The sequence below is a fragment of the Salvia splendens genome, chromosome 20, assembly GCF_004379255.2.
Source record: "Salvia splendens isolate huo1 chromosome 20, SspV2, whole genome shotgun sequence".
NCBI lineage: Eukaryota > Viridiplantae > Streptophyta > Magnoliopsida > Lamiales > Lamiaceae > Salvia > Salvia splendens.
In genome coordinates, this window is record NC_056051.1 from 24,227,228 (window position 1) to 24,254,275 (window position 27,048).

Consider the following 27,048-nt stretch of genomic DNA (forward strand, 5'->3'; position numbering starts at 1 on the left):
AATGAACTGTTTATTTTTTTCAAATAATTTTATTTATTTACTTTAATATTTAGTATTTCTCAATCTTTTGTTTGTAAATCCTATTCTATTTCTATTTCTTTCCTCATGTCATTTCGTTACAGTGGATTGATTGATTGATAGATGTTGAAGTAGAAGTATGTTTTTTAAATAGTTTCTATTCTTGATTTGCAATAACTTTTATATATTTTTTATATATTCTTTATTTTAATTTAATTCATTTTAAATATATTTTCTTATTTTTTGAAAATCATTTGGCTCGTGTGGTAAAACTAGTTCAGAAAATGAAGCACCACATAACACTAAATATTTGAATAAAAAATCTACAGTACAAGTTTAAGTCAATTTCGCAAATTAAAAAAATGTCAGTAATTTTATTAATTAATTCAATACTCTATGGCATAAAATATTGTCCTACGTGTATTCATTTTATAATATAGAGTATTAATTTTTCTTATTTTGGTAAGTACAAAGTACTTTAACGCAGTAATAAAGCTTTACGGCATGTACATTATTGATTTATATAGAGTAACTATATCTTCGACTTAAAATAATAGTAGTAGTAGTATTTCTTTATGTGAATTATAAACTGGCACTAATTAGTCCTAATATTTATAAAGTGATCCGGTTTAATCTTCTCCATTTCTCAACCAAAAAATGTAATCATTGAGAAAATTAATGGTTTATATAGTTGATATTAATTATTGTAATTTACTCTAAGTTCAAATACCATTGTAATAATCCCTATTACTATTTCCTTACACATGAATATGATCCTTACAATTAGTACTAGTGTACTACATGTTACTGAATTGTAGATTCAAACCAAACAAACTTACCATTGTAACAACATAATTAATCTGTTCCCCAAAGCAATATTATTATTACCAACTTCAGCAAACACCACTTACATCATGTACTTAGAACTTACCCACAATTAATAACCAGCCCTTACCATTATAGTAAAAGATCATCAATTTACTCTTATGCACTATCAAATGCTCCACCAAAATATATTGTGTTTTCAAAATTTCATTGAAATAAAAGGTGATACTAATTCAAACTAATATGCTTAATTTTCTACTACTCTATTATTTTAGATTATTCACAGAAAGTAATTACCTTCTATTTTTTAAAAATTTACAAGCCATGTTTACACTAACAATAATCTCATCTCTATTTTTTAAATTTTACATTAAAACTCATATTACAGGCTACTAAACTATTGTTAATGGACCTACGTTCTCTATATGTATATTTTTCGTTCTGTACCCCATTAAATATTTTATTTATTTTTACTATTTTGACCACATGTACCATATTCTACTAACTTATTTTCTCTCATTTTATTATTCCATAAAATAATTATAAAAGTAAGACATATATTCTATTTTTAATAATTTTACTTTATAGAAAATTTTATATTGAGTCATAATATGGTATTTAATTTAAATGGTGTAGGGAAGCAATATATAATTTGTTAAATATGGTATTTACTTTAATGGTGGAGTATATTTTGATCTATATATCTGTACTATTAGTAGTACAAATTTGCTGGCACAGTAAATCTATCTGGAATTAGTACGTTGTATTCGTAGGTGTTTTCATCTGTCTACCATTTTTCACACACTACACGCACTAACTAACCTAATTATTTCGCTGATAAAATGGCGAAAATATAGGGTTGTGGATTCATTGCTGTACATATCACAAAATATTCTGATTCCTGAATCATGGCTTCTGCTCCAACAAGCTCAGGCCTCCACTACCATTGCGAATCTGCCCCCAAAGGAATTGCACGAATTTGAATCTCTAGCACTGAATCTCGGATTTGGATTCTGGAACACTGATTCTTCCCCTTTTGCACTTTTTTATTGTTGGAACATTTGTTGTGATTGTTGGTTGGAAGTGAAGAAATCGGGAATGGAGAGATCTAGATCTAAGAGATACTATTATGACCAGGACTATGAATCTGAAACCCTACACTCGCGGAGCAAACCTCGCTACGGCAGCAATTCACACGGCGGCGGAGGAGGTCACCATTATGCTCCGAGCTACCGCCGCTCCTCATCCTCCGGTGGAGGAGGGGGGAGAAAGCTGCCGGAACAGGTGATGGGGACGACGAACTACCGGATTCTGTGCCACGATGTGAAGGCAGGGGGAGTGATTGGGAAATCCGGGAGTATAATTAAGGCGATTAGGCAGAACACTGGGGCGTGGATCAATGTGCACGAGCTGGCTCCTGGGGATGAGGAGAGGATTATCGAGATATCCGACAACCGGGGGCGGAGCTCGGGCGGGAGGTTACCGTCGTTCTCACCTGCGCAGGAGGCGTTGCTCATGATACATGAGAGGATATTGGAGACTGATGGGGAAGGAGGAGGGTATGGGCATAGTGATGGCTTTGTGGAGGATGAGAATGATGTGTTCGGAGGCAGAGGAGGCGGTGGTGGTGGTAATAGAGTCGTGACAAGGCTGGTGGTTTCCCGGATGCATGTGGGGTGTTTGATGGGGAAAGGAGGGAAGATAATTGAGCAAATGAGGATGGAGACGAATACACATATTAGGATTTTACCGCGAGATCACACTCTGCCACGTTGTGTTTCCATGTCTGAGGAGATTGTTCAGGTTCTTGATTGTGTTACACTTTTGGAGCTTTGAGTATTTGTTGAACATGAAAAACCTTATGTCTGAAACGGGGGTCGTAAGACTTCAAAACCAGAACTTGACTTGAACTTATGATTCCTCAACTCGTATGAATGGTTGAGATGTAACTATGAGGTGATTACAGACACGGACGCCTTCTGAAACTGAGAATGGCTGCCCTTGTGCAGTAGATTTTGAGGTTTATGATGATGGGATGTAGATTCTCATTGTACTGCTGATGGAGGGGGATGTATTAATGGGATAGTATGCTGCTGATAATTTGATAGCATTAATTGGAATTGATGACCAATATTCACATAATCAATAGAAGATCTGGAATCCTATTTGCATGCCATTTGCCTAATTTATGTTTTCCTGTCTTTACTTAAGATTTTAAGCTTTTCATCCTCTTGGTTTGCATGCCATATCCACACTGCATTGCTTATCTCTTTACTCTGTCATATAGTAGTTGCCTTGTGGAAGTGCAGGGTTCATTTGACACTTCTTTTTTGTCATGTTTTGCTCGTCCAACCTCTCCACACCCCTTTAAGGACCATATAGCATTAGATGTGAATCTAGATGAGAAGCCTGCATAAGATGTTAATATATTTTTGAAACTGGATATATGATTGGCAGTACAGAAAGATTGTGTTATCTTACTATTGTTTTCTCTTGTTGTTCTATGATCTTGGAAGTAAGGTTTTATTGTGTAACATTACACTAGAACTTGCACAGGTGGTTGGTGACATGAATGCTGTGAAAAGTGCTCTAGAAATCATTTCTTCTCGTTTGAGGGAAAGCCAACATCGTGATAGAAGCCATTTTCACAACAGAGTGCAATCACCTGACCGTTTCTATCCTCCAGATGATGATTTCCATGTCAACAATAGACAATCATCTGCAGAAGGGCCTAGTTTTGGATCTAGATATTCTGGTGGTTCCATGAACAACAATTATTCCTCATGTTCATCTGGATTTTCCCATGAGTCCAGACCTGCTAGTGTATCTGATAATGCTCGATCATTTCCTGGCGAGGAACTTGTGTTTCGCATACTATGCCCTGTTCGTAAGGTTGATTTTGTTGTTGGGGAGTCGGATGGAGTTATTGATTTGCTTCACAATGAAATAGGCGTCAACATTGATGTATCTGATCCAGTTGCTGGATTGGACGAGCTTATTATAATCATATCATCTGATGAGGTTAGCCTTCATCTCTCTTAGTAATCACTATGTTGCAAGGGGATCGTCTCTGCTTCCTGGCAGCTTTCTAAACAACATTTCAGTTCTACATGTCAATTTGAACACATTTTTTCAGTAACTCATAGCTTTATTTCTTCTGGAATGTCTTGTAAGCTGATTCACACTTGTATGGCTTTTAGGGTCCTGACGACGAGTTGTTTCCTGCCCAAGAAGCTTTATTACATATTCAAACTCGCATTGTTGATCTTGTTCCAGAAAAAGAAAATATTGTTACAACTCGGCTACTTTTACAGTCAGACGAAATTGGTTCTTTGGCTGACCTAGGTAAAATAAGTGGTGTGAGTGTAGAGATTCTGCCGAGAGAACAACGTCCCGTGGGTGTATCAGGGATGGATGAGATTGTACAGGTTTGTTCTCTATAGTTTTGTTTCTTTGAGGAGCTGGGCTTGCATATGTGTGCTTTTATGAAATATTTTTTCTTGCTAAATATCTGCAATATTTTACATCCTCGTCTCTCCCGATTGCCTTTGATATGGTTTAATCTCAGCTCCCTTCACATGCATAGTTTTGTAAAGGATCTATAGATGAATTTTCCTTTTTGTAGCTAGTGTTAGATCAACCTTGGTGCTGCTTGTTGCTTGAACTAATACAATCTCAGACTGAAGGTCCTCTATGCCGTAGGTGAAAAGATTTCTATAAAATCATTTAACGACAGAACTAATACAATTCTGGCATTGTCATCTTCTTTTTCTTAACTATAGATAGTTGGGGAGATCACAGCTGCTCGAGAGGCTCTAGTGGAGGTGACAGCAAGGATTCGGAGTTACATATATCGTGAGTTTCATGAGAAGGATGAACCTGTCTCTCGTATTTCTGCTCCTAGCCCTGTCAATGGTGGTGTGGAACCAGAGGCAGCTTCAAGAAACAACGCACCTCAATATGTCGAAATGCATGCTGGAAATGGCTATGCTCTTTCGACCCCTCATAGTTTCTCAACCACTACAACATCACAAAAAGTAAAGGTCAATCATATGCGTTCCTGACGAGTCTCCTACAAAATCTGCTGTTATTGTTTGCCTGAATTATTATTTGCTCCATCTGTACCTGTACATGTTTCTATCTCAACGATTCAAGGTTTTCCGAGTTCTGTGCCTTTTGCCACGAACCTGTTATTTGTTTAGTTTGTAGCTAATTCAATCCATCGCTCTTCAATAAACGAAACCTAAATTTGCAGGATGTGGCCTCCACACCCTCAAATGCCGATCCAGTGAAGCAAAATGAGAGTGAGCGACGTGAGGATCATCAGCCCAGTATATTGAATAGGTTTGTTCATCTCAATCTCGGTCAAGCTTTCTAACAGTAGAAGCGATCATCTTGCTTTCAATTCGGTCACACTCATCCTCTTCTTCTTCCGTTTTCCCTCCAGAATCTCTTCTGTACCACTCGTGACAAGAAGCATACTGGAAGTTGTCCTTCCACCCCATGCAGCATCCGAACTTGCCAAGAAATCAAGAAAGCTCACTTTGATCAGTGAGGTGAGTTTCAGTTCTCTAGTGATCATATTGAGCATATACACCATTGCTCCCTTGACATATGTGTTATTTGTGCAAACAGCTATCCGGAGCAACCATGAAACTGGTAGACGACGGACCAGAAGCAACAGAGAAGGTAATTCAAATATCAGGTACCCCAGAGCAAGCAGAGAGAGCCCAGAGTTTACTTCAAGGATTCATCTTGAGCAGTAAGTCTCTCTCTCTCTCTCACACACACACACATACGCAGAAGAACCAGCAATACAATTAGTATCTAAATCTTTTGGGGCATTTCTGTTACTCTTGTTTCAGCTGAAGATGGGTAGGCATGATCAGTGTATGGTGGGACACAGCAACAATTTTCGTGGATAATCTGAGTTATTAGGGTGGTTTGTAGCAGAATGTAAGGAAATGTGATTTAGTTGTTTGGAACTTAATGATAAGTACTATACATTTAAGGAATCTACTTTCTTGTTTGTTGTTGTTATGTTAAGCCCTGATGGCTGCTATTTTTAAGTGTATATTTTTATTCTTTCCTTTTTTCCCTCAACCTAAATTTACTACACATGTATCCACACATTGAGCTATATATACCACAATTCACAAATATGAATGCATAAATTTCGTGCAAAAGATGAAGATTGACTATCATTGTTCACACAAGTGGACATTGCATTAGTCTTAGTTTGAATGTGAGTTTTCAACTTGAACTTGACCGACCATCAAATTCAGATTTGTAGATGAGGGCTACTCATTTTTGGATTAGCCATTGACATTTGATTCCACTTGATGCCCAAATATGACTTTCAACTAGAAACTTCGAAATTTCAATCTCACCATCTTATCTAATCTTTTAGATACTCCATTGAATGGTTGGATTTTATATGTACCTTATAAATTTGATGATCTTAATAATAATAATATGAAAATTACATATGATAAAATATTTTCGTTGAATCTCTCTCTCTCTCTCTCTACAAGATTTGAGCTTTAGAGCATCCACAACCGTGCTCTTGCCAGCGGCACGGTTGTGGGCCCGGGCGGTACTATTCATGCCTGCTCTCTGGCAAGAGCACAACACCCACAACTGTGCTCTTTTGCAAGGACGAGCACAATTAATTTAATATTCAATTAAACATAAACATTTCCATAATACTAAAATTCATTAAAAAATCACAATAAATATTACAAAATACAAATAAAATAAAAAAGACATAATTAAAATCCTAAAAATTAAAAATTACATAATTAAAATACTAAAAATTAAAAATTACATAATTATTGGCTAATATTACCCGAGGAAGACTACTCATCCGGCGGCAACAACCCCAATTGTTTTTGGAGACCCACTATCATGCCCTCGTGCGTTTGAAGTTGCGTGGGGGTCATAGTTGACCTATCGGCCATATTGAGTTGGGCCAAAAGGGCCCACAACGAGTTGTTCGGGGGTGGAGGTGGAACATAGGGTGCGGGTTCGGGGGCGGGGGCCGATGGAGTCGCGGAGCGCCGGGGCTCGACCGCCGCCTTCTTCCTTCCTTGCGGTCGGCGTTGGGAACCGCTTGGTCCGGCATCGGGGCTACCCAAGTTAGCTCCGGCGAGTTGGCTAGCCACTTCTTCGGAGCCGGAGTCGGATAGGGAAACCGACCTTGACCGTTTGGAGGAGCCGCTAGAGAAGGATGTTACGCCTCCCAGATACCTCGGGTGGAACCGCGTTTCCTGCCAAACGTTGAGGTACTTGAACGACTTACCGTTCATGGATTGGTATGTGCTCAGCGCCGCAGTGATGATGTCGACCTCGCTCCGGCCGCTCCCGGCATTCCGCGACTCCTGGAGGAAATAGCCATTGAACTTGTCAATTTCGTCGTTGGCTCGGCCGATGCAGTTGCGCACCATACTCTCGTTGCGCTCGATCGTTCCCGGCGGCCGGTTTGCATTGTACCGGCGAGATACGCGCCACCAAAAGTGATCGCCCGATTGGTTCGTGCCAACCGCCGCATCTTCGGAGATTTCGAAGTACGCCTTGAACAATTTATCCATCTCCGCCGGCGTGTACGGTGTGCGGACACCGCTGCCGCGAGTAGGAGCTTGCGGAGGTTGGGAGGGGGCGGTCGGCCTAGGCTCCGGTGTCCACCCGTATCGTCCTTCGGAGGCACCTTGGTCGTCGATTAGGTATGGACGGTAGCCACCCAGAACGGCCGAATCTTGGGTTTGAGGAGGGGCCGAATATTCCATTTCAGGACTAGGAAACGGTTGTGAACCGAATCATTCGGGGTTCCAACCGTGGGAGTCCGTAGGGTTATCGCCTTGGCCGGACATAGTGATGTTGTAGGGTATGAGAGAATGAAGATGAAAATGGATATGAGAGATTGAAGATGAGAATGGAGATGAGAGAATGATGATGAGAATTGTGTAGTTTGATGTGAATTTTTGGGAGTGAAATTGAGGGTATTTATAGATGAAAGTGTGTATTTTTGAGGTAAAAAAATTTTAAAAAAATTAAAAAGTGGGAAAAAACGGTTATAAACGGATATAATTTTTTTGGGAAGTGATTTTTTTTTTATCGATTTTTTTAATTAAAAACCGATTTTTTTAAAAAAAATTATTTAAACCCAACGGCTATGCCGTTGACGAATGAGGGCGCGCCACGTCAGCTGCTCGCTGGCACGGCGCGAGCGCAGCGGCAGCGGGTGGCGTCCGTGCCAGCGGTGGCGAGCAGCGCCACCGTTGCGGATGCTCTTAGCAAGTGAGGAGATGTGAGAGATGAGGTCTGGTGAGTCAGCCCTATCGTGGCACACATATGTTTATAAACTTTTCGCAGCCACAAACCCAAATTAATCATATCATAGTTACATTTCCTCCAAATAAAAAACGATAATTATTATTGTGGTGATAAATTGATAAATAATAGTATTGTTAATTTTCGATTGTTAAAGTCAAGCATGTATAAAGTGCAATAAAATACTCTCTCCATTCTATAATAGTAGAGTCATTTATTTATTTTTTTCTTTTTGTTCACCTAATATCAATACATCGACGTATCATGTAGCAGGCGGTGTTGTAAATTGGAAACGAAGTATTGTTTTATCGGGAAAAAAATATTATTAATTCATGATTTAATATGTTTTTTACCTTGGTATATATACAGACATTTATAGGAGGAGTGGGAACAAATGGATAATTGGATTAGCTGTACACTTGGCGCACAAACAATATTCGAACTGGTCAAATCTCTTCATATAATACTACTAATTGTTAGAAAACTTTTAATCATACTTAGCAATAACAAATCGTAAAAAAAATAGAAATCGACTTACGATATTATAATACTTCCATTTTGAAGAGACTTTATTAAATTTTACCATACACTGATTAAAGATAACGAAAGTTTAGACAATTTGACAGTTACTTTGGAAGCAACAATCTTATTTTGATATTTTTTCAAAATAAAAAAAGACACAATAAAGAGAATCAAGAAAAGAATTTTAAAAAATGATTAACAGCACATGTGGTATATATTTAGCAACGACGATATCATTTTTTCTTCTCTCATTCTCTTCTTCTCGAATCTTTGATATTTCAGCTCAAACATATACGCTTCTCTCTCTCTAGAACCCAACGATTCTGTCACACAATCACCAGCAAAACCACACGATCACCGGAAAAATGCCGTTTTGCGAAGTGGGCAGGCATCAGAAAACCGACGGCGCGGCAGCCAACACCGCCACCGGAATCCAAATTTTCTACAGAACATACGGCAAAGGACCAATCAAAGTCCTCATGATCATCGGTAAAGCGCGCGCATTTCACCTTTCGAGGGTTTTACCTTTTTCAATTGAATTTCTTGGGCTTGTGATAGTTTTCGCGATGATCCACAAATTCTCATGATTTCAATCCATTATTCATCTGAAATTAAAAAATGGAGTTTCTCTGTTTCTGATTGAAGCTTTTTCGATGTAAAATCGCCAGGATTAGCTGGGACCCACGATTCCTGGGGGCCACAGATTAATGCCCTGACCGGGACAGTGAGGCCGAACGACGAGGAGTCGTCGGTGGAAGATCCCAGCGGCGGAGAGGCGACGGGCGTGGAGGTTTGCGCTTTTGACAACCGTGGAATGGGAAGGAGCTCCGTTCCCACCAAAAAGTCAGAGTATACGTGAGTATTAGTTAATCAGTGCCACCCCCTTTTGACCTTTTCAATTAGTTTAATCATTAATGTTGCTTTTAGCATGAACTGTGGCATTTTGATTACAAAGAAAGAGCTCTTCACCTTCCCCACGTCCTTATTTGGAATAGTTCTGGTCAAATTTGATAGTTTTGTTAATAGTAATCATCCACGCGTATGGTTGTTGAAGGTTGAACAATGTTATTTTAGCTGGGAACTTGCTTTTCTTGCTGAAATCATATGATTTTTTTCTCAATTTGTGGAGTGGTGTCAAATCTGTGTTATTCTTTAATTGGTGGGGTCTAGTGTGTAAAGTGGAAATTGATGTGGGATTTATTCTTGTAGTAAAGATTTTTGTTAGTGTGATTGATGATTAGTACATTTCACAGGACGAGTATCATGGCAAAAGATGCGATAGCTATAATGGATCATTTGGGGTGGCGAAAAGCTCATGTGTTTGGCCACTCGATGGGTGAGTATTTGACTTTAGATATTTTGTCGGCATGATTGACTCAACGCGTGTTCTTGTTCATTATATTGAAACTTATCGGACCACATGGACCCCCATCTTTTATGAAACCAACTTTATCGATTAGTATATTTGAATGGCTATCTAGATTCAGTCAAATGGGTTAGGTTCCTGATTTCAGTCATTAGTTGTGAGATTTTTTTCGCATTGACTTGCAAAAGGTTGACTTAGGATTACAGATCCCAAAGGTTCTCATTAACAAAAGATGTAGCTTTTCATGTCACTGAATGATTTCTTGATGATGCAGGTGCTATGATTTCTTGTAAGCTAGCTGCAATGGTACCTGAGCGAATTTCATCTTTGGCGTTGTTGAATGTAACTGGTGGAGGTTATGAATGCTTACCAAAGGTATCAATTCCTCAGTGCAACTTGGGATCATAAACAGAAACTATTATAAAACATATTCCAATGTATTTAATTCAACATCTCCTCCAGTACTTCTTGCAAGATAAAAATATTAGTACAACTCTGGCAATAGCTTGGGGCTGACAAACTGTGCTCTAGCTTTGTTGATAACCAAAGGTTCTTCTAGAATTCCCAAAAATCGGGAAATGTTTGAACTGATAGACGACATTAATGTGCAGCTTGTGAAGTTCAAGCACTCTGTTTGCTGTATAATAGCTTTATGTTGTTTTTCTCCTGCTTTTTTCCACGACTGAGAAAACAACTTCAAATGTGAAAATTTGTGACCAACTCGACAATGTAGCTGATCGGGTTGTCGATTACATTGTGTGAGCTTCATAAGTGATTTCACCTGATGCAAAATTAGGTCAAAGAAGTTAGCACAGCGACTCATTTGCTTTTGTAGTTTGTAGCTAACATGGAAATCATAGCAAAATACTAGAGCTTGTCTTTCTAAATTTCAACCTATATGGGAGTTTCTGTAATGTGCCTTACCATCCTGATCCTAATTTACGTCTCTTATTCTTTTCAGTTTGACCGCCAAACCCTGTCGATTGTTCTTCGTTTTCTGAGGGCAAAAACTCCTGAACAGAGAGCAGCCGTTGATCTAGATACCCACTACTCACAGGTAAAAACTCCTTTAATTTCTGGATTTGTTATCTTCCTGTTTTGTTTCAAATTCAGAATGCAACAGCTCACTGAAAATTGATTGAAAATTCACCGTTTTGTTTATGCAGGAATATCTTGCAGAGTACATTGGGCTAAAAACTAGAAGAGCAATTTTATACCAAGTAAGTAAAGGTTTATCCTTAAATTTATTGTTCTTGTTGTATACAATTCTCATCAAACTATATGATTTGTAGTGGTTTCCTTTATAATCAAAGACCCTCTATGTCGAATTACTTTTCTGATTCAGACTATTTTTAACGTGTCTATATGATTTCAAAGCATAACTTGATGCTATAATTCTGCAGGAATACGTAAAAGGCATATCATCAACAGGTATGCAGTCCAAGTATGGATTTGACGGCCAGATTAACGCGTGTTGGACCCATAAAATGTCGAGAAAAGAGATAGAATCCATCCGTATGGCTGGATTTCCCATATCAGTAATTCATGGCAGGTAGTCTATCATAGACTCTTATTACTATGTATTGTTCATATGTTCACTGTGTCTTCTAAGACAACTTATATATATTCTCTTCCCTGTAGACACGACATAATTGCTCAGCTCTGCCATGCAAAACGACTTGCAGAGAGATTATATCCATCCGCAAGAATGGTTGAACTTAATGGTGGGCATCTAGTAAGCCATGAGAGGACTGAAGAGGTACTACTCTATACGTTAGTAAGACAAATAATGAAAAAATGAAGTGAAAGAGATAAGTTATGGAAGCAAACTGGAAGTTACTACATTGAAGCTAAAAGTCACATTATATTACTGTAATTAGCTTTTTTGACATAAAGAAAAGCAACACTAGATGTTCTCATGTTATATGTTATCGAGTAATTTCATCTGTCATTGACCAGAATTCTTGCTTACGTGGTATTTCCTCGCTCCAATTGCAGGTAAATAAAGCTCTACTGGAGTTGATCAACGCCTCACAAAGTAGGACAAATCTGTACGAATGGACAAATTTGTCTGTTAAAAACAGTGGTGGGTGCTACTCAGATGCAAAAAAAATCATCTTTCTGTGTTACTGGTCTTAATCTCCTACATACTACCCAACCAAAACAATGAGAACCTCACCGTTATGTTCTCAAACTGAAAACGTCTAGGTCACTGACTTCTTTCACGAGCTTTTGTGGTTATTGATATATCACTGGTGCTGCTCTTTTCTTCAGCGGGCAAGGCATCTCAGTTAACGGCATGGAGAGCAGCCAGTTCGTCTTTCATTCTTGAGAGCGTAGAGAAGCTACAGATATTCATATTATACTTTTTTGGTCTCTTCGCATTGGCCTTTCAGCACTTACGAAGAGGCGTGATGAGGCTTAAGCCCGTCAAAGTAGAAGCAGCTCTTACTAACACTTTCCCCTGCTGGTAAGCCTACTCTTCCTGCAGCAGCAACTGTGGTTGTCCTAGTTCACTCACTAGCTGCAAATTTTAACGACTTATTTACACGCAGGGATTCGATTTTTCTTCATCTACTATCACCTACGCAGTGTTGTCAATCTGGGCATGGATGAGTTATAGGGAACAAGAAGATTATAACAATTTTAGGCTACAACGCTAATGAGACCGTCTAAGACGGGTGCAACGAGAAGCAAGGCAAGACATTTGTAGAAGAACCCAGAATGAAGATCAATATATCTACACAATATTCTGTTTATTCAAACAAACACAACACCTTCCTTCCCTTTTGGACTAATACGCATACAGTGTAAATCATGATACCACAATACATTGAGCAATGAAATGTGATTATACATATAAATCTCCTCTTTATGTATCTGACTAATATCAACCAACAAAGAAACAAACAAACAGCATTAACAGAGATGCAGTGATGAAAAGTTGTATACAAAACAGAAAAGTACTAAACAATAATGAGTCATGTATTTTGAGAGTAGACTTACATGGTATGTCGTCGGCCTTTAGCTGACCCGATGTAGGTGGCGCCGCCGTGTGAGGTGCTGCAGGTGAGCTACCAACATGAGGGATGAGAGGTGGAGCAGCTTGGTGTCTCAGCTACGTACAAGATGGAATGTGTGTTGTGGAATATGTATATATAGGAGTTGGGGGCCAAACTAAATAGGTAATCTACAACAAGAATATTCTAATATGCTTTCTTTGCCCAACACCAATTTCAGCTAAACAATACTAAACAAGCATGGATCATCATCTCAATTACTTTTTATTTTTTCTTTTGGATAACCAAGAATATTTCTTCTAAACAAAATTCCCTAAAATTGGAAACTACTACTACTATATTGTATTGTCAACAAATTAGAGGGTCGTTTTAAAAATCGGATAGGACCGGCTGATTCGACCGTTTCAATATGAACTGCATTAAAATATTTTTAACGCAAGCTTTTAAAATATCATGTTTAATTATTTTTTTATAATATGACAGGATTTGCATCATCTATATATTTAGTAACTTGATTTTCAAAACTACCAAAGAAGTCCCAAGATTTCATTTTTCCATTGTTTTCGTCTCTGATTAATTATATAATGCATTGTCTTAATTTATTCTGCTGTTTAATTAATTTTAAACTTAATATATCGTTCTTTGTAAATAGCAGTTTCTGCATTTTGCCTTCTCCTGTTCAAAGTTCAAACCCTGTTTTCGAACTGCACAGCCCAAACATGGAAACCTTAGCTGCTGACGTCACTACCGTAGCTCGGAACAAATGGGGTTTCAGATGGTAATCCCTCTGTCTCAAACACACACACACATGCACTTTCTCTTTCCTGGATTCTTATTTTTTTAGTGGGGTTACTTTTACTGTTGTTTTTTTTTGACTTCTTTGTGAAATTGCCGGATAATGTAAGAAAAATTATACTCTTGCATAATATTTTTGAACTCATCTAAGTATAAAAAGAAAAATTAATGCTGATGCTCTGAATTGTGCCTCCAAAGGAAATTTGGTTGGCTGAATTAGATGGATTCTGTCCAAGTCTTTGATAAGAGGGTGAAAGTTGGGAACTTGTATTACTTTGTCTCATTTACAATGTCATTGCTTCAATTATCTTATATGTTTCTGCTGATTTCTGAGCATCTCCTGGAATTTGCATCTGGTTTCTTGAATTCTTTTTTGTTTCCCCCTCATTAAAGCTACATGACAATAAACTATACTGTCGAGCATTTATACATGGCTCTATACGCTACATTTTTGTACTAGGTTGCTGTTTCTATGCCCTTGCATTAGCATTAAGTTGTTTCATGTTCAATACAGTCCATTCGCGTTGAGACGTGAGCACATTGTTTGATCTCTCTTGTTATCGGAGTAGAGCTCGTGGCATTGTTTTAATCGAGTTTCTTTAATGGATAGGAAGAAGTATCTGCACAATTAGGAAGAAAGTAGTTGTCCAGTTTTATGCATCTTTGTCGAGCTTGCTAGCGTTTAGTAGGAAAATTCACACTCTTTTATCTTTGTAGTCTGTGATATTCTTCTTACCTGAAATAAAAAGTTGCTTGCAGCAACTTGGAAGTAGATTATGCCTCTGAGGAAGTTGCTCGTATGGTTTATGCTGCTCTGGCTGTTGATAAGGAGGTATGTTGTGTGCTATAGCCAGCTTCTGTCCTCTTGATTTTATCATCTGAGTTTGCATTTTGCTCGCGATTAACAGTTACAACCGGATAAGGTGAAAAGGCATATGTCAGTATCCAAAGGGAAACTATCTGTGTAAGTTGTTTCGATAAGCAATTTCTATCTAGGGCAGTTGGGCTAGTGTTCTTGCTTACATATCATGATATCAAGTCCCTCGTTGAAATTTTGTTATCTACAAACATTCTAGCGATGTTCAACGTGTATAACTTGAAACTTTTGTTGATGAAGTAGTGCAGAGCATATGTTTGTTTGCTCAAGTTTTTCTTACTTGATCTCGATGATCTGCAGGGACCTTGAGGCAGTCGAAGCAAGATTTCTTCGTGCATCGTACAGTGCTTTTGTCGATGTTCTTACACTTGCCACCAAGACAATCGAAGAATTCGGTCAGGGATTGATACAGTGACATTTGAGAAGTGTATTAGTATTAGAATTTGGTCATAGATTTATTCTCTCATAATACTATTATATTCCTATGCCATTATCAACAATTCAAAATAATCAAGATTTTGATATTAACCATATATTCTGTATTCTGTTCATATGTTATGGTTGGTTTGGAAATTTTACAAATCTTGGATGGTAGGATAATGGTGTAAACTTTACTTTTCCATCTTCATTAAAGGAGTATGTTTTTATTGGCATATTGTAAAGGTAAAGATCTTTTAACATCGCCATTTATTAATATTAATAAATATGTTTCTAACAATTACAGGTGAAATGATGATATAAAACTGAATACTAAAGAGGAAAACAAAATGGTACAAACATCTCTTTTCAATCTCCCCTTCATTTCCATCAGTATTCATCCAAATAAGTATATAACGTATCATCCTTCTTTGACTTGCGTCGACTGAGCAAAGCTTTGAGCAACCGTTTGCTTTTGCTCGGGATTTGCTCGAACTCCTTCGGGCTCTCTTTACCAACACGAATCCGCATTGAAGCCGATTTCCGAGGGTCGGAGATAACCTGCCAAATTAAATCAACATATGCATTAAGGAGGCGTTTACTTTGAGTGATAAAACAGAAAAGGGATTATATCACATACAGGTTGTCTTCCCAAAGCTGGATTTGGGGTGGTTGGCCGGCTCTTATTTGGAGTGGTTGGGCGCGAGCTTTTTGGAGTGGAAGGCTTACTAGAAAGGGAGCCAGAGCGTAGAAGTGGAAACCGGCGAGGCGACACTGTTCTCCTCTCTGATTTGCCGAGAAAAACATCACAACGCTTGAGCTCATCTCAGTTGGCAAGAAACAAGAAAAAACAGTTTTTGAACAAGGAACGAACCTAGATCTTTCTTGGGCATGCTCTTAGAGAAGGCAAAGTTTCCTGGCTGCTGCACGAGTCTCGGAGTAGGTGATGGAGAGCGCCCTTTACTGCAAGATGCCGTTTGCCTCTTAGTATGTTTTACTACTAGTAGCGTTTCAGTATACGAGAGGAATGGTTTACTTGGAAGAAACATCACCTGGATATAGATGGTGGAGCTTCGTGTATTGTAGCTCGAATAGCTGCAAGATAACCGCTCGTGAGATCAACATGTGTTATCAAAGCTTATATGTATCAAAACGACATTATAGACATGTTACCACTCCTAAATTGATGCCATCCATCTCCTTCGTCTACGCTGCAACCTTCGTACTTTGATTTGGTACGTAAACCTCCATCCATCGTCTGTCCCACTGAAAACGATAGGGGAACATTTTCTATAGAACTATACGAAACAATAAAACGAACAGGCAAAAATAGGGAGAGAGAGAGAGAGAGCTATACCTGGCAAGATGTATCGTTTGTGGTAATTGGGAGTGTTTATCACCAACGACTGCTGAGAAAGGCCTTCACGATTGATATAATCGTGGCATGTCCGTAGTCTCTAAATGACATAGAAACAATGAAACATCAGTACTATAAAGAAAAACAGTAGTTGTGTAAAATTTTAGGGAAATTTTTTATGAAGATCTACATTTTAACACACATACAGCTGATAAGATGGAGCATTTCAAATTTTTCACCAAACAAAAAACTATACCTGCTCAAGGCAAGATACACGAAGCTCAGTTCCTGAAACTTCATCGATGTTCTCATCCAACAGGTCATTGACCTTATAGGTCACAGAACCCAAATGGTCTACGGTGTTGACTAGGGCGTTAATGGCATAGTCTTTCAACGAATTCACCACTCTGCGTGTAGGTTCAAAGCGATGTAAATCTACTATAACGAATCAATAACGAACAGGCAAAAAATAGCAATTCGACAACTACAAGCAACTCACACATGCTTTTGGTCGTCATTAGAGTAAGACAACTCAAAGTATTCTGCTGCTGAATACAGTTGTTTCCGAAGATTCTTCAAGTCCTGAAGAAATACGGCATTACTCTGTCAAAAAGCATATCAAGATTGTATAGCAGCAACATGACAACCCAAAACAGGCTCCTATTCGAGATAGGATTGCACTAATTCGAGAGCAGTTAGAAATTGAATTCTAGCTCTGCCTTCCGCCTACCCCGACCAAAAAGGCAAGAAATGGATAAGAAATGGATGTTCTTCCGCATGAAATACACAATAATATTTCTCCAACACTCACTGCATTTTTCAATAAAGTTGGTTTACATGATTACTTCTCTCCCCATCCTCGCCTTTCGCTCCTCAGAGCCGTTACAATTGCTAATTTAAGGAGACAATGTGCAAGTAATGATTCAACTGAACTTTTAAATGAATATAAAATGCTCTTACGCAACACAAAATAGATTATTATATAGAAGGACAAAGTACCTTCAAACTATCAGAGAAGAGCATGCTCTGCTGCATAGAAACCTCATCATAATTGGCCGCCCCACGAGGAAACGGCATGGAGGCAGCTGCCGTCATTGTCTCCTCCGTGAAGGGGTGGCTTAAATAGTAGATACCAAGTTCTTATCCAGCAACAACCATTTGCACCAATTGAAAAACTAAAGATCAAGAATCTCGAAACTGTAAAAGAAATTACAGTTTTTTCTGCACTCTTTGAGCATAATCAAACACATTGTCTCAGCAAGAACTAACTTAAAAATGAAACTTGTCTCCTGCTAGAGAAGAGAGAGAGGTGTTTGTAAAAAAAAGAAAAATAAAACAAGTGAAAAGTAACATATAATGCTAGCCCCCTTTTATATGTGAAACTGCTGTCTGTGTGGACAAACAGAATCCCACCCCAATTTTTTAAAAAAAGGAGCAAATAAATCAATAGATTAGCAAGGAAAAGCAATAAATTAAGGAAAATGGGCCACGATAACTCTTCTTCCCAATGATAAAACGGATTCCACAACTTAAAAAAAGAGCTAAAATTCCTAAATAAGCCAATCTTGAAATTCTCGAGATAACAATCTACAGTCCCTTTATCCATTGCCAGACCCCAGTTCATTATAAAATTCTCAAGATAACATTCAATAACTTCAAAAAAATGCATTCTTTACCAATTTCAGAAAAGAAGAAGTAAGAAAAAATCACACAGCAGTTCCAATTTCTCCAAAGCTCATCAGCATTACATGAGCAAGAAATAGAAAACAAGAAGCCACAGAGCTAATGAGAGTGAAGAACTGACCTCCCACAGTTGTGAAGTCTCTTTGAGGCAATTCTACAAACAGGGAAGACGCAAGAGAAGCAGTGGTAATGAAGACGTAAAAGTGAGAGACAACCCACAATCAGTTTGTCGTTCAACGTTGTTCATAGAGTGTGGCTTTGAAGAAAGGTAAAAGAAGACGACATAAAAAAGATAGGCCCAATAAACATCCAAGTCGCTATTGCGGTTTGGTGCCGAGATTTTGACTCGAATCAAGAGATAAAAACGACATCTTCATAAAAAAACTTTATATTTAGTTGGTGGGGTTGCGGAAAAAAGGTGTTATGAAAATGGTGGAGACACAATGAAGGCAAGCATGATGGCTATTGATGATTTGAATTGCCGGATTCGACGTTTGGAGTTTCAATTTTGAAGCTCATTTTGTGCAAGAATTCCATTCTCTCTCATCATTCTCTCTCTAAATTTTTAACCATTGTCCTATTTCGTGTGTCACCACTATAATTTGATTTAGAAATGATATTAATTCAATTCATAATATGTATTGAAAATTGGATATAATATTATAAATTCATTTAATTCATTATATTTTCGTCACATAAATTGATAGTAATTCTCCCACAAAAGGGAAAAGATATTTTCATTAAAATAATTATTTTTATGGGAGAATTATAACTTTATAATACAATATTATTTTATTTTCAAATTTTAATTTATTAAATTTGATCAAACTTCGTTAAAAACTTTATATTTAAATTGATAATACATTAATGCCGTTAGTTTCCAGGATTAAAAAGTGGACCACTAAAAGTCTAAAATACATTTTTTTTTCTCCCCTCTTTATCATCCGTTTAATATTCAATGTATATTTTTTTATAATTATGTCTCTATTTAAAGAAAAACATTAAATATTCGAACCATCAAACTTTTAACGCTTACGTCATATATTTTGTCTTTATGCAGTCGAAAAACAAAAGAGAAATACAAGGTGGAAAAATGCAGTCTTGTAAATTATTAAAGGCTGAATTTACTCTTAATTAACGCCTTCTTGAATTAATTTATTCAAATCAGTTACTCCACATAATATGATTTCACATTTATACATATTTAAGAGGTGGAGACTCCAACTAAGGCGTCACTTTATTTACTAGGTTGGTAAGTGTTGATTGAGATTCCAAGCAAGAATTTTAAACTTTAATTGCATTATGCCATTATGGCAATTTAAAATTATCATATATTATATCTAGTTGTGTCATTATAAATTGTAAAAATCTATATCTAAGTAATTAAGTAAATATCAGCCTATCCGACCATTTAGGACTTAGACTTAATCAAATTTAGCCTTTAGAATTATCGCCAATTCTATAGTGCGATAACTGTGTCCCAATCTTTTGAGATTGATGTCCATTTTTTTATTCATCATCCATTGCTAGTGACGACTAACGAACTTCTTTAAAAATCTTTTAATCGACATTTGGTGCCTTCAACTACCTCTTTGAATGGGTGGTTAGGGAAATAAAAGGTGGAATCACTGTAATTTTGCCATAAATTTTTGGTAGTACAAAGATTGATGGAAGGGACTAAGTTGACTAAATTCAATTAGTTTTGATATAAACGTTATGTTACAACAAAACTAGATAGTTAGGTGGAAAAAGTACACATCCATGCAGTTGTAACTCCCTTCATCCCGTATTAACTGTCACACTTGCATTTTTGCACTTGTTTTGTAAAAATGATAATAAATAGTTAAAGTAGAAAAATAGTAAAGTAAGAGAGAGGATAATGTAAAGAAGACGGTTCTCTACCTTATTCTCTCTCTTATTTTATTATTTCTCAACTATAACTATTTATTATTATTTTTACAAAATGAGTGGCAAAAATACAAATGTGGCAGTTAATGCGGGACGGAGGGAATATTATGCTATAAATTTAGGGATAGACATAAATTGTTTGGAACATATCTTATAAAGATATTTAAATTTCAGATGGAAAAACAATACTCTACTATATATAATTTGCTATTATTTCAGGTTCAGTTTTTGACAGTGTGGTATCACATTCACTCCTATGTCAGTCGATTTTAAATTTAGATTATAAAACTGTGATGATTACTAACAATAAGATATTTACCTTTTCAAACTATCTCATTATCTAATGTTGATTGTGAAACATACTTTTCGACTATATTTTAACTTTTTAAGTATTTTCTTATCAGTAATTACATATATTTCACTTTTATTTTATTCCATAAAATATCACAATGCCCAAGCCAATAATTGTGGTGAGCAACCGTAAAAAAAGCATGAAGAAGAAGATTTCCTATTTCTTATAGTAACTATCAATATGCACCAGCAACTACATATATTTTCACTTGTATGTCACTTTAAAGATATTTTGATGTGAAAAGTCAAATTTAAAGAAGAATAAGAAGATAATGAGCAAAATCAAAAGGGTTCCTCAATTATTGTTTTAACTTTCTACGTGTTTGGACAAATTGATGAAATTGTGCAAAAAGATTGTATGATTTTTATTTTATTATTATTACTGTTAGGAAAAAGAGAGTCATACGTTGTGGACCATCCAATGAGTCTTAGAGCTTTAGCTTTATTGGAGATATTAATGATTGTTGTTATGCTGCTTTAGAAGTGTTTTATTTATGTAAAAGATCAGCTTTCAAATTATTGAAGGTAGTAAGGATGAGTGTATTAGTGGAGAATGTGTCACAAATATTATTTTTAAAATAAAAGTTTTTATTTTTAAGAGACATACTAAAATAAAAATATATTTTTAAAGGACGAAGATAATAACTTACATGCAATAGCCAAGATAAAAAAAAATTAGGAAAAACAATAAATGGACACCAAAAACCACAAATACAACTCATAAATCGATCCGAAGGTAGGACTTGCGCGTCCCATGAGCGAAGAAAACGATAAACATGGCGACGAAATCGTACTCACCAGTCGCCCTACAACTCTCAGAATAAACTTGGAGGGATTGAAATCATGATTAGTATGGTGTTTAGTTTTAATTAGGATTCTTTGAGAGTGTTCATTCTAACTTAATTTAATTCCATCACCGCCGTGAATGGCGGGTGGGACCCATTGGATAATGGACTTTTTTATTTTTATTTTCTTTATCGCTTCTATTTTCATATGTGAACTACAATTTGATATGAAGTCAGTTGGTTGTTTGAACTTTGAACGTATGGGAGATTAGGAGATCTGGTATAACTTACTAGGATGAGTAAGAAGAATAGTTTATTGAAGAATATTGTGATTTTTATATTTTGAGTTTTAAGATTTAGAGAAGGTATTATGAGAAATAGTTTTCATAAGAAAAAAAAAACATAATGCATTTTTACAGGGCGCTAAGATGCGGAGGAAATGTGTACTATTAGGTAAAATTAACAGAGGAAATGTTCAGTTTTGGGCCACAAGAATTGCAGCCTGCAAATAATGATGTAGAGCTGCCCTAGTCTACATGGGCTAGCTATTTGTCCTAAGGTGGGAGGGATTATACAAATATGCTACGTTTATATATAAAAAGGGATATTCTTAGCTCTAGACTAGTGTGAATTTTAATGTATAAAATTAATAACCTAAGACTTTTCTCGGATGATTCCATAATCACGCTCACACTCCCATCGCAAACAAATGTTGAGCTTGAGCACCAAATTGATTGACATCACTTACTTGTGTGTGATCTCGGTGCGGTGACTGGCGATCGAGCTCCCGGTTCGTGGCCATGGAAAGTTGTAAAAACTATCCCTATCAGTTTGGCTGGTAATTTAATTAGTAGATCTATTTTTGGTTTTTATAATTAGAATTCATGATAGTTAGTCACTTAGTTGTAATCTCTAAAATGAATGTTTACATTTCATAATTCATGATGGGATTGATTTCTCCAATCCCATCTAATTCTTCAAAAGATTAATTACGATCTTTGTTGTTAGGATTTGATACCAAATGCTTTAAAAGAATACTACTAGTACTTATCATCCTACCAATGTCGTTCTTACTTTTCAAATAGAACTCTAAACACAATTTCCTTTTACTACTTATCTTTTTGCAATATATGTATGTACCACGAGAAATATGGAGGAAGATCCTTCGAAGAGCCCCGACCAAATGTAATGTGATGTGCAAATGTGTTTGTAAGTCATGGCGCGATCTAATAAAAGGGGTTGCTATGTCGTATATTCCCAAACCATGCATGGCTTATGTCCATCAAGACAAAATGGGGTATGCAGTTGCCGATGATGCTTGCCAGCCACTTTTCCGATTTGGCTTGCCTCCTCATTCAACTGATGGTCACCATCGTTTGGTAATTAATTCAGTAAATGGTCAGCTTTTGTTGTTGGATGGATTGGATGATAACAATAATGTTCTTTTCATAGCCAATTCAATGACTTGTGAGTACATCGAGCTTCCTCCTTTGCCAACAGGTAGATGCCTATATGGGTTTGGAATAAGCAAATTTAGTAGACAATATAAAATTTTATCGAGCTTCCTCCTTTGCCTACATCCGCTCGGTCATAATTGGTTTTGATAAATGCAAAAGCATAATACACATCAAGAAATTTTACAAGTGTGTCAAGGAAATTATTGATCCAATAATCATCCGAAAGTGGAACAAGAATAAGAAATCCATTTCAGCAGCAAAAATTCATTGAGTTTGCTTATGAAGACTCGATTTACAAACTATATTTATGTATCACATTGAATAAGTCATCACAACTTATTAATTACCTCTATGTAGATCACTAGAGCAATTTGAGGATAATAACTTCTCCCATAGGATAACTTCATGCACATTTGAACCTTTTTTGGACTCACTTTCATTTTCCCACTAAAACGCAATCAATAATATGTGAAATGAAAAATTAGAAAAGACTGAAAATGGGTAGACTACCAGTGTTTGCATTACATTAGAAATTCTACAGTGAGACATAAGAAACTATACTATTGGCCTCATCCTCTCATTATTAACAGTTTCCATGCTATTTTTTGAGATGTATGATACCATCACATGCTAGGGTTCCCTCAAGATCACCGATAATTCGAGAAATTCGAACTTCAAGGCCCCTCTGAACTTCTCTGAAGAGTGTTCTGATACTATCTGCAAATCTCTTCATGTCGAAGCTCTCAGGTTGATCGATCTTTTCTGCAAAATCAACAAATCCAGAGGCAATCTTGGTTTGAACCTCCATCAGTTTTTGTCCTGTGGCAACTGTATATCTCTGTAATTGAAAGGTTTCTTCAAGAAAGTGCTCAAGCCTTTTGGTTTCATCGTCTGTTCTTGCAACAGCAGAGCCCCGGCAGCTCAGATTCAGGTTTTTCTCATCCTGCACATTTCAGAATAATCTAGATTTGGGTTATTCATGAGTAAAATGAGGTAGATGTGTTATAATAAGGTTGATTCATACCATTCTTTGACAGAGTTCATCGATTTTCCCCTGAAGTGACTGGTATCGATCAGCCTGCTTATTTAGGAGTGATGTGAAGGCATATAATGCCTTCACTGCAACATCTGTGTTGTTGTTTTTGCTGTCTTCTTGCTTCCCCATCAACCTCTCAAGCATTAGAAATTGCTGCTTGAGTCTCTTGATCTTGTACGAGACTCCAAGAGCATGGATATCCAACTTCAACGTAGAGTTACTTTTTTTACTTGTTCCTTCGCCTGCTGATGTCGTTGTTTCGACATTCGCTGTGTCATCTGAACCAAGACTTCCCTGTCTGACATGATTAGGTTCTAGGTATGCAGCTTTGCCATCTTGGATCTCCTTATGCGGGTATTTAAGCGTCAGAACTATATCCTTGAGCTGCTCATCAGCCGGAATTTCATGCACCTTTTCATTCTCGGCTGCTGGAGGAATTTCTTCCGTAGTAACCTTCATCTCTTGCCTTCGCTTCCCTGGTTTCCTTTTGATGACCTTGACGCTCGACCATACCGTGTTATGTTCCACAGCTGCGTCGGGTGGAGAGGATTCGAAGTTCAGCTTTTGGAGATTTGGAGGATTGAATTGCATCAATAGCTGCTTTTTTAATGAATGTAATTCTGTCTCGCGGTCCAGCAGTAGAGCTTCGAGCCTCATGTTCTCCTTCCTCAGCTGTATAATCTCATGATCCGTCCCTTCGATGTGTGACTGCAACCTCTTGAACTCTATTTCCATGCTCAACAAACGCCAACGCAAAGCTTCCAACTTTTCGTCCTTGAGCCTTAATTCATCCACAAAAGCATCTATTTCAAGGTTATGCCTTTGCTGAAGTGCAATCACTGCCTCCGAGTTCGCCCAGTTCTCCAAGCGGTCGAAATCAACCTTGGACTCTAAAGTTTCAAAATGAATTACAAAAAAAAAGAACTAGTTACAAATTAAATAGGCACAAAGAGGAGTTAATAACAAAATTGATGTATAAGTGTGTTGGGAAAGCAAGTTTAATGCTTAGAGATCTTACGTGGTTCATCAGTCCGTGCAGTAAAATACGGGCCGTTTATTAGATTAGCTTCTGGTTGCTCAAACTTGCGATGATCATCCTCTGCTATTCTGCGGTTTCCAGCATCCAGTGACACTGTAGCCTTAAATTGCCCGCCTTTTCCGCCTGAGAATATATCTGACTTTACAGTTACATGCTTGGACAACATGTTCCTTACTGATTGCCTATCGTGTTTAGAGTCAGAAACTGTCTTCCATCGTGCTGTTTCTAGCTCAGATTGCTGTCTCTTCGTCTTGGATGATTTTACTTCCTTTAAGAGCTCAGCTGTATCTAGTTTCGATTTTCTCAGCATAGTCGACAAAATCTGGTCTTTCTGGTCCAATTCTTGACGCATTTTAACAATTTCCCTTGACAGTTTCTGTGCCATCAAGACGGCCTGCTCTTTCTGATCCAAAACTGAATCAAGCTCTTGCTTTGCTACCTCGACCTGCCTAACAGCCCGACTCATCTCTGCTTCAAGCTGTCTCTGACTGGATACGAGCTCAATGAATGCTGTCTTATGCTTCAAGATTTCAGTGGCATGGCGTTGAGCTTCACGCTGTGCGTTCTCTCTCATCTCTTCCACAAGATTCTCAGCCTTCTTCACTTTTCCTTCAATTTCCACTCTCTTGAGCTCCACTTCCTCGACGGATTTGTCTTTCAAATGCATAATAGCTTCATTTTCCTTCAATTTTTTATTCAATTCAGCAATTGATCTTTCACTCTTCATCTTCACAACTCTCAAATCATTCATAAGGCCGCCGATTTGCTGCCTGAGCTTCTTTCTCTCATCGGACCAGCTCTGCTCCCGAGTGGCAACTATTCTCACAACTTTCTCGTTGGCTCTTGCATCCTCGCTTCTTCTCTTCTTCAATTCTTCAACCTGTTTCTCTGCATCCGCGAGCTTCTGAAGAAGGTCGGATTTTATACTCTCCGCCTCATCCCTTTGAACCCTCCACACGAGTAATCCTAAGAGATGACTACTCCCTTCAAGCATTCTAGTTCTAACTAGTGACCACTTATCATCACACAGTTCAGGCTGTGGCAGCAGCCTCAGAGCAAAAAATGCACAAGAAACACCAAACAACATCGGATACAACGTATCGATCCTGTCCTTGGATACGACGGCGATGGAACCTGACATTCCCTTCTCATCCATCATCAGACCATCACCCAACAATTATAAGACCAGCCCAAATCTGGACAATTAAGTATTGCAATCAGCATACCAGAATTACCAAAATCAGCTAAAATTCAAAAATCACAGGCCAAATATATAGCAATACCTAAATCTCAATCACACTCCCACAGAAAATCATCACTAGAAACAATAAACAGAAAGCAGAAAATGAAACTAAAACACAAAATTTGAAAAGCTAAGAGTAAATCATCATCAGCTAGAAATTACTTACAAGAATTGAGGCCAATTGCTCATCAAACACTCTTCTCTGCCATCTCTCAGCTAAGCAAGAACCCTCAATTCCCCTTTTCAACTAAACCAAGCAGCAGAAACAGAAAAGTGAAGAATTTAATCCTTGATGAACCCTCAAAAATCATGGCTTTCTCCACGTGTGAGCTCTGAAGTTCTGTTAAAAAGTGTCTAACAAACTGAAATATAAGTGGGAAAAAAACACCCTGATTATTCACCTACGCCTACTATAATATCTCTCTTTTCTAATTTCCAGAGTTGGCCCATGAAAACCAACTTTTTAGGAACACCTTTTTCGCTTCACATTTTCCTTAATCTTGGTTCAGTTGATGTTTCTGAATGTGCGAAGCAAGATGGGCCAGATTCTTGGCAGCTTTGTCAACACGGACACTCGAAAAAACAGAGGTACAAAGCAGTCCTAAATCTCTCTGGTATTTTATCAAACAGTTTATGTGTATTGTGATCTTTCCAGGTTGGCCTGGTTGTCAATCTCTCTCTCTCCACAGCCCCACAACATGGAAATACATACACATACAAATACATATACCAATACAAATATGAAAATGAATCTGTGATCCCAAAGAATATTTTCTCATCATTGCTATGATTGTTCTCTACTTCGAGCTTGGATCAAAATTGAACATTCCAACTAGATTAGTTTACTTCCTAATAGTACACTATTTTCTATAGATGTAAATTTGATCGAGATTGACCACCAACATCAGTATGAAGATCATGGACCACTCCACTTTGCTAAAATAACCTTAACTTTCCTCTATTAATTATTGTATTTTGTATTATTCAATTCACCTTATATGTTTGTTTGTTTTCGGTAGA

General features: G+C 37.4%; 5 protein-coding genes and 1 long non-coding RNA gene across 14 annotated transcripts; 3 read left to right on the forward strand and 3 right to left on the reverse strand.

Annotated features, from left to right (window-relative positions):
• Positions 1-1,623: 1,623 nt before the first annotated feature.
• LOC121783085 (RNA-binding KH domain-containing protein RCF3-like) lies at positions 1,624-5,905 on the forward strand. 3 transcript variants are annotated; one of them, XM_042181141.1, is made up of 8 exons: positions 1,625-2,646; positions 3,400-3,864; positions 4,044-4,271; positions 4,626-4,880; positions 5,099-5,187; positions 5,291-5,399; positions 5,479-5,605; positions 5,709-5,905. In XM_042181141.1, the coding sequence occupies exons 1-8, from the start codon at positions 1,942-1,944 to the stop codon at positions 5,720-5,722; spliced, it is 1,992 nt and encodes a 663-aa protein (XP_042037075.1). In that variant the 5' UTR covers positions 1,625-1,941; the 3' UTR covers positions 5,723-5,905. The 3 variants fall into 3 exon arrangements, 2 of the variants coding, with proteins under 2 accessions (XP_042037075.1, XP_042037074.1); XM_042181140.1 differs by having other exon boundaries at positions 1,626-2,646; positions 4,626-4,886; XR_006046513.1 differs by lacking the exons at positions 5,479-5,605; positions 5,709-5,905 and having other exon boundaries at positions 1,624-2,646; positions 4,626-4,998; positions 5,291-5,343.
• Positions 5,906-8,915: 3,010 nt separating this feature from the next.
• LOC121782790 (putative aminoacrylate hydrolase RutD) lies at positions 8,916-12,924 on the forward strand. Its single transcript, XM_042180736.1, has 11 exons — positions 8,916-9,183; positions 9,363-9,549; positions 9,948-10,030; positions 10,335-10,435; positions 11,022-11,117; positions 11,227-11,280; positions 11,464-11,612; positions 11,702-11,819; positions 12,059-12,146; positions 12,335-12,530; positions 12,616-12,924. Exons 1-11 carry the CDS (start codon positions 9,060-9,062, stop codon positions 12,674-12,676), a joined length of 1,257 nt encoding a protein of 418 aa, XP_042036670.1. The 5' UTR covers positions 8,916-9,059; the 3' UTR covers positions 12,677-12,924.
• LOC121781866 lies at positions 10,463-13,176 on the reverse strand. 3 transcript variants are annotated; one of them, XR_006046198.1, is made up of 4 exons: positions 13,067-13,176; positions 12,033-12,584; positions 10,985-11,153; positions 10,463-10,841 (listed from the first exon to the last, which is right to left on the reverse strand). It is a non-coding gene; the product is annotated as an uncharacterized LOC121781866 (long non-coding RNA). The 3 variants fall into 3 exon arrangements; XR_006046197.1 differs by having other exon boundaries at positions 12,033-12,557; positions 13,067-13,159; XR_006046199.1 differs by lacking the exon at positions 10,985-11,153 and having other exon boundaries at positions 12,033-12,557; positions 13,067-13,153.
• A 449-nt stretch (positions 13,177-13,625) lies between these two features.
• Positions 13,626-15,285, forward strand: LOC121782806. Its single transcript, XM_042180761.1, has 4 exons — positions 13,626-13,858; positions 14,635-14,707; positions 14,784-14,839; positions 15,053-15,285. The coding sequence occupies exons 1-4, from the start codon at positions 13,665-13,667 to the stop codon at positions 15,165-15,167; spliced, it is 438 nt and encodes a 145-aa protein (XP_042036695.1). The 5' UTR covers positions 13,626-13,664; the 3' UTR covers positions 15,168-15,285.
• A 125-nt stretch (positions 15,286-15,410) lies between these two features.
• LOC121782805 (protein ABIL3-like) lies at positions 15,411-18,773 on the reverse strand. Of its 4 annotated transcripts, none has more exons than XM_042180760.1 (10): positions 18,331-18,773; positions 17,526-17,701; positions 17,026-17,108; positions 16,783-16,933; positions 16,527-16,626; positions 16,343-16,435; positions 16,222-16,264; positions 16,044-16,132; positions 15,810-15,955; positions 15,411-15,730 (listed from the first exon to the last, which is right to left on the reverse strand). In XM_042180760.1, the coding sequence occupies exons 2-10, from the start codon at positions 17,619-17,621 to the stop codon at positions 15,560-15,562; spliced, it is 972 nt and encodes a 323-aa protein (XP_042036694.1). In that variant the 5' UTR covers positions 17,622-17,701; positions 18,331-18,773; the 3' UTR covers positions 15,411-15,559. The 4 variants fall into 4 exon arrangements, with proteins under 4 accessions (XP_042036694.1, XP_042036692.1, XP_042036691.1 ...); XM_042180758.1 differs by having other exon boundaries at positions 17,526-17,723; XM_042180757.1 differs by having other exon boundaries at positions 17,526-17,754.
• A 4,399-nt stretch (positions 18,774-23,172) lies between these two features.
• On the reverse strand, positions 23,173-26,709 carry LOC121782596 (uveal autoantigen with coiled-coil domains and ankyrin repeats-like). Of its 2 annotated transcripts, none has more exons than XM_042180506.1 (4): positions 26,195-26,709; positions 24,765-25,981; positions 23,735-24,636; positions 23,173-23,653 (listed from the first exon to the last, which is right to left on the reverse strand). In XM_042180506.1, the coding sequence occupies exons 2-4, from the start codon at positions 25,942-25,944 to the stop codon at positions 23,309-23,311; spliced, it is 2,427 nt and encodes an 808-aa protein (XP_042036440.1). In that variant the 5' UTR covers positions 25,945-25,981; positions 26,195-26,709; the 3' UTR covers positions 23,173-23,308. The 2 variants fall into 2 exon arrangements, with proteins under 2 accessions (XP_042036440.1, XP_042036441.1); XM_042180507.1 differs by having other exon boundaries at positions 23,532-23,672.
• Positions 26,710-27,048: the final 339 nt, after the last annotated feature.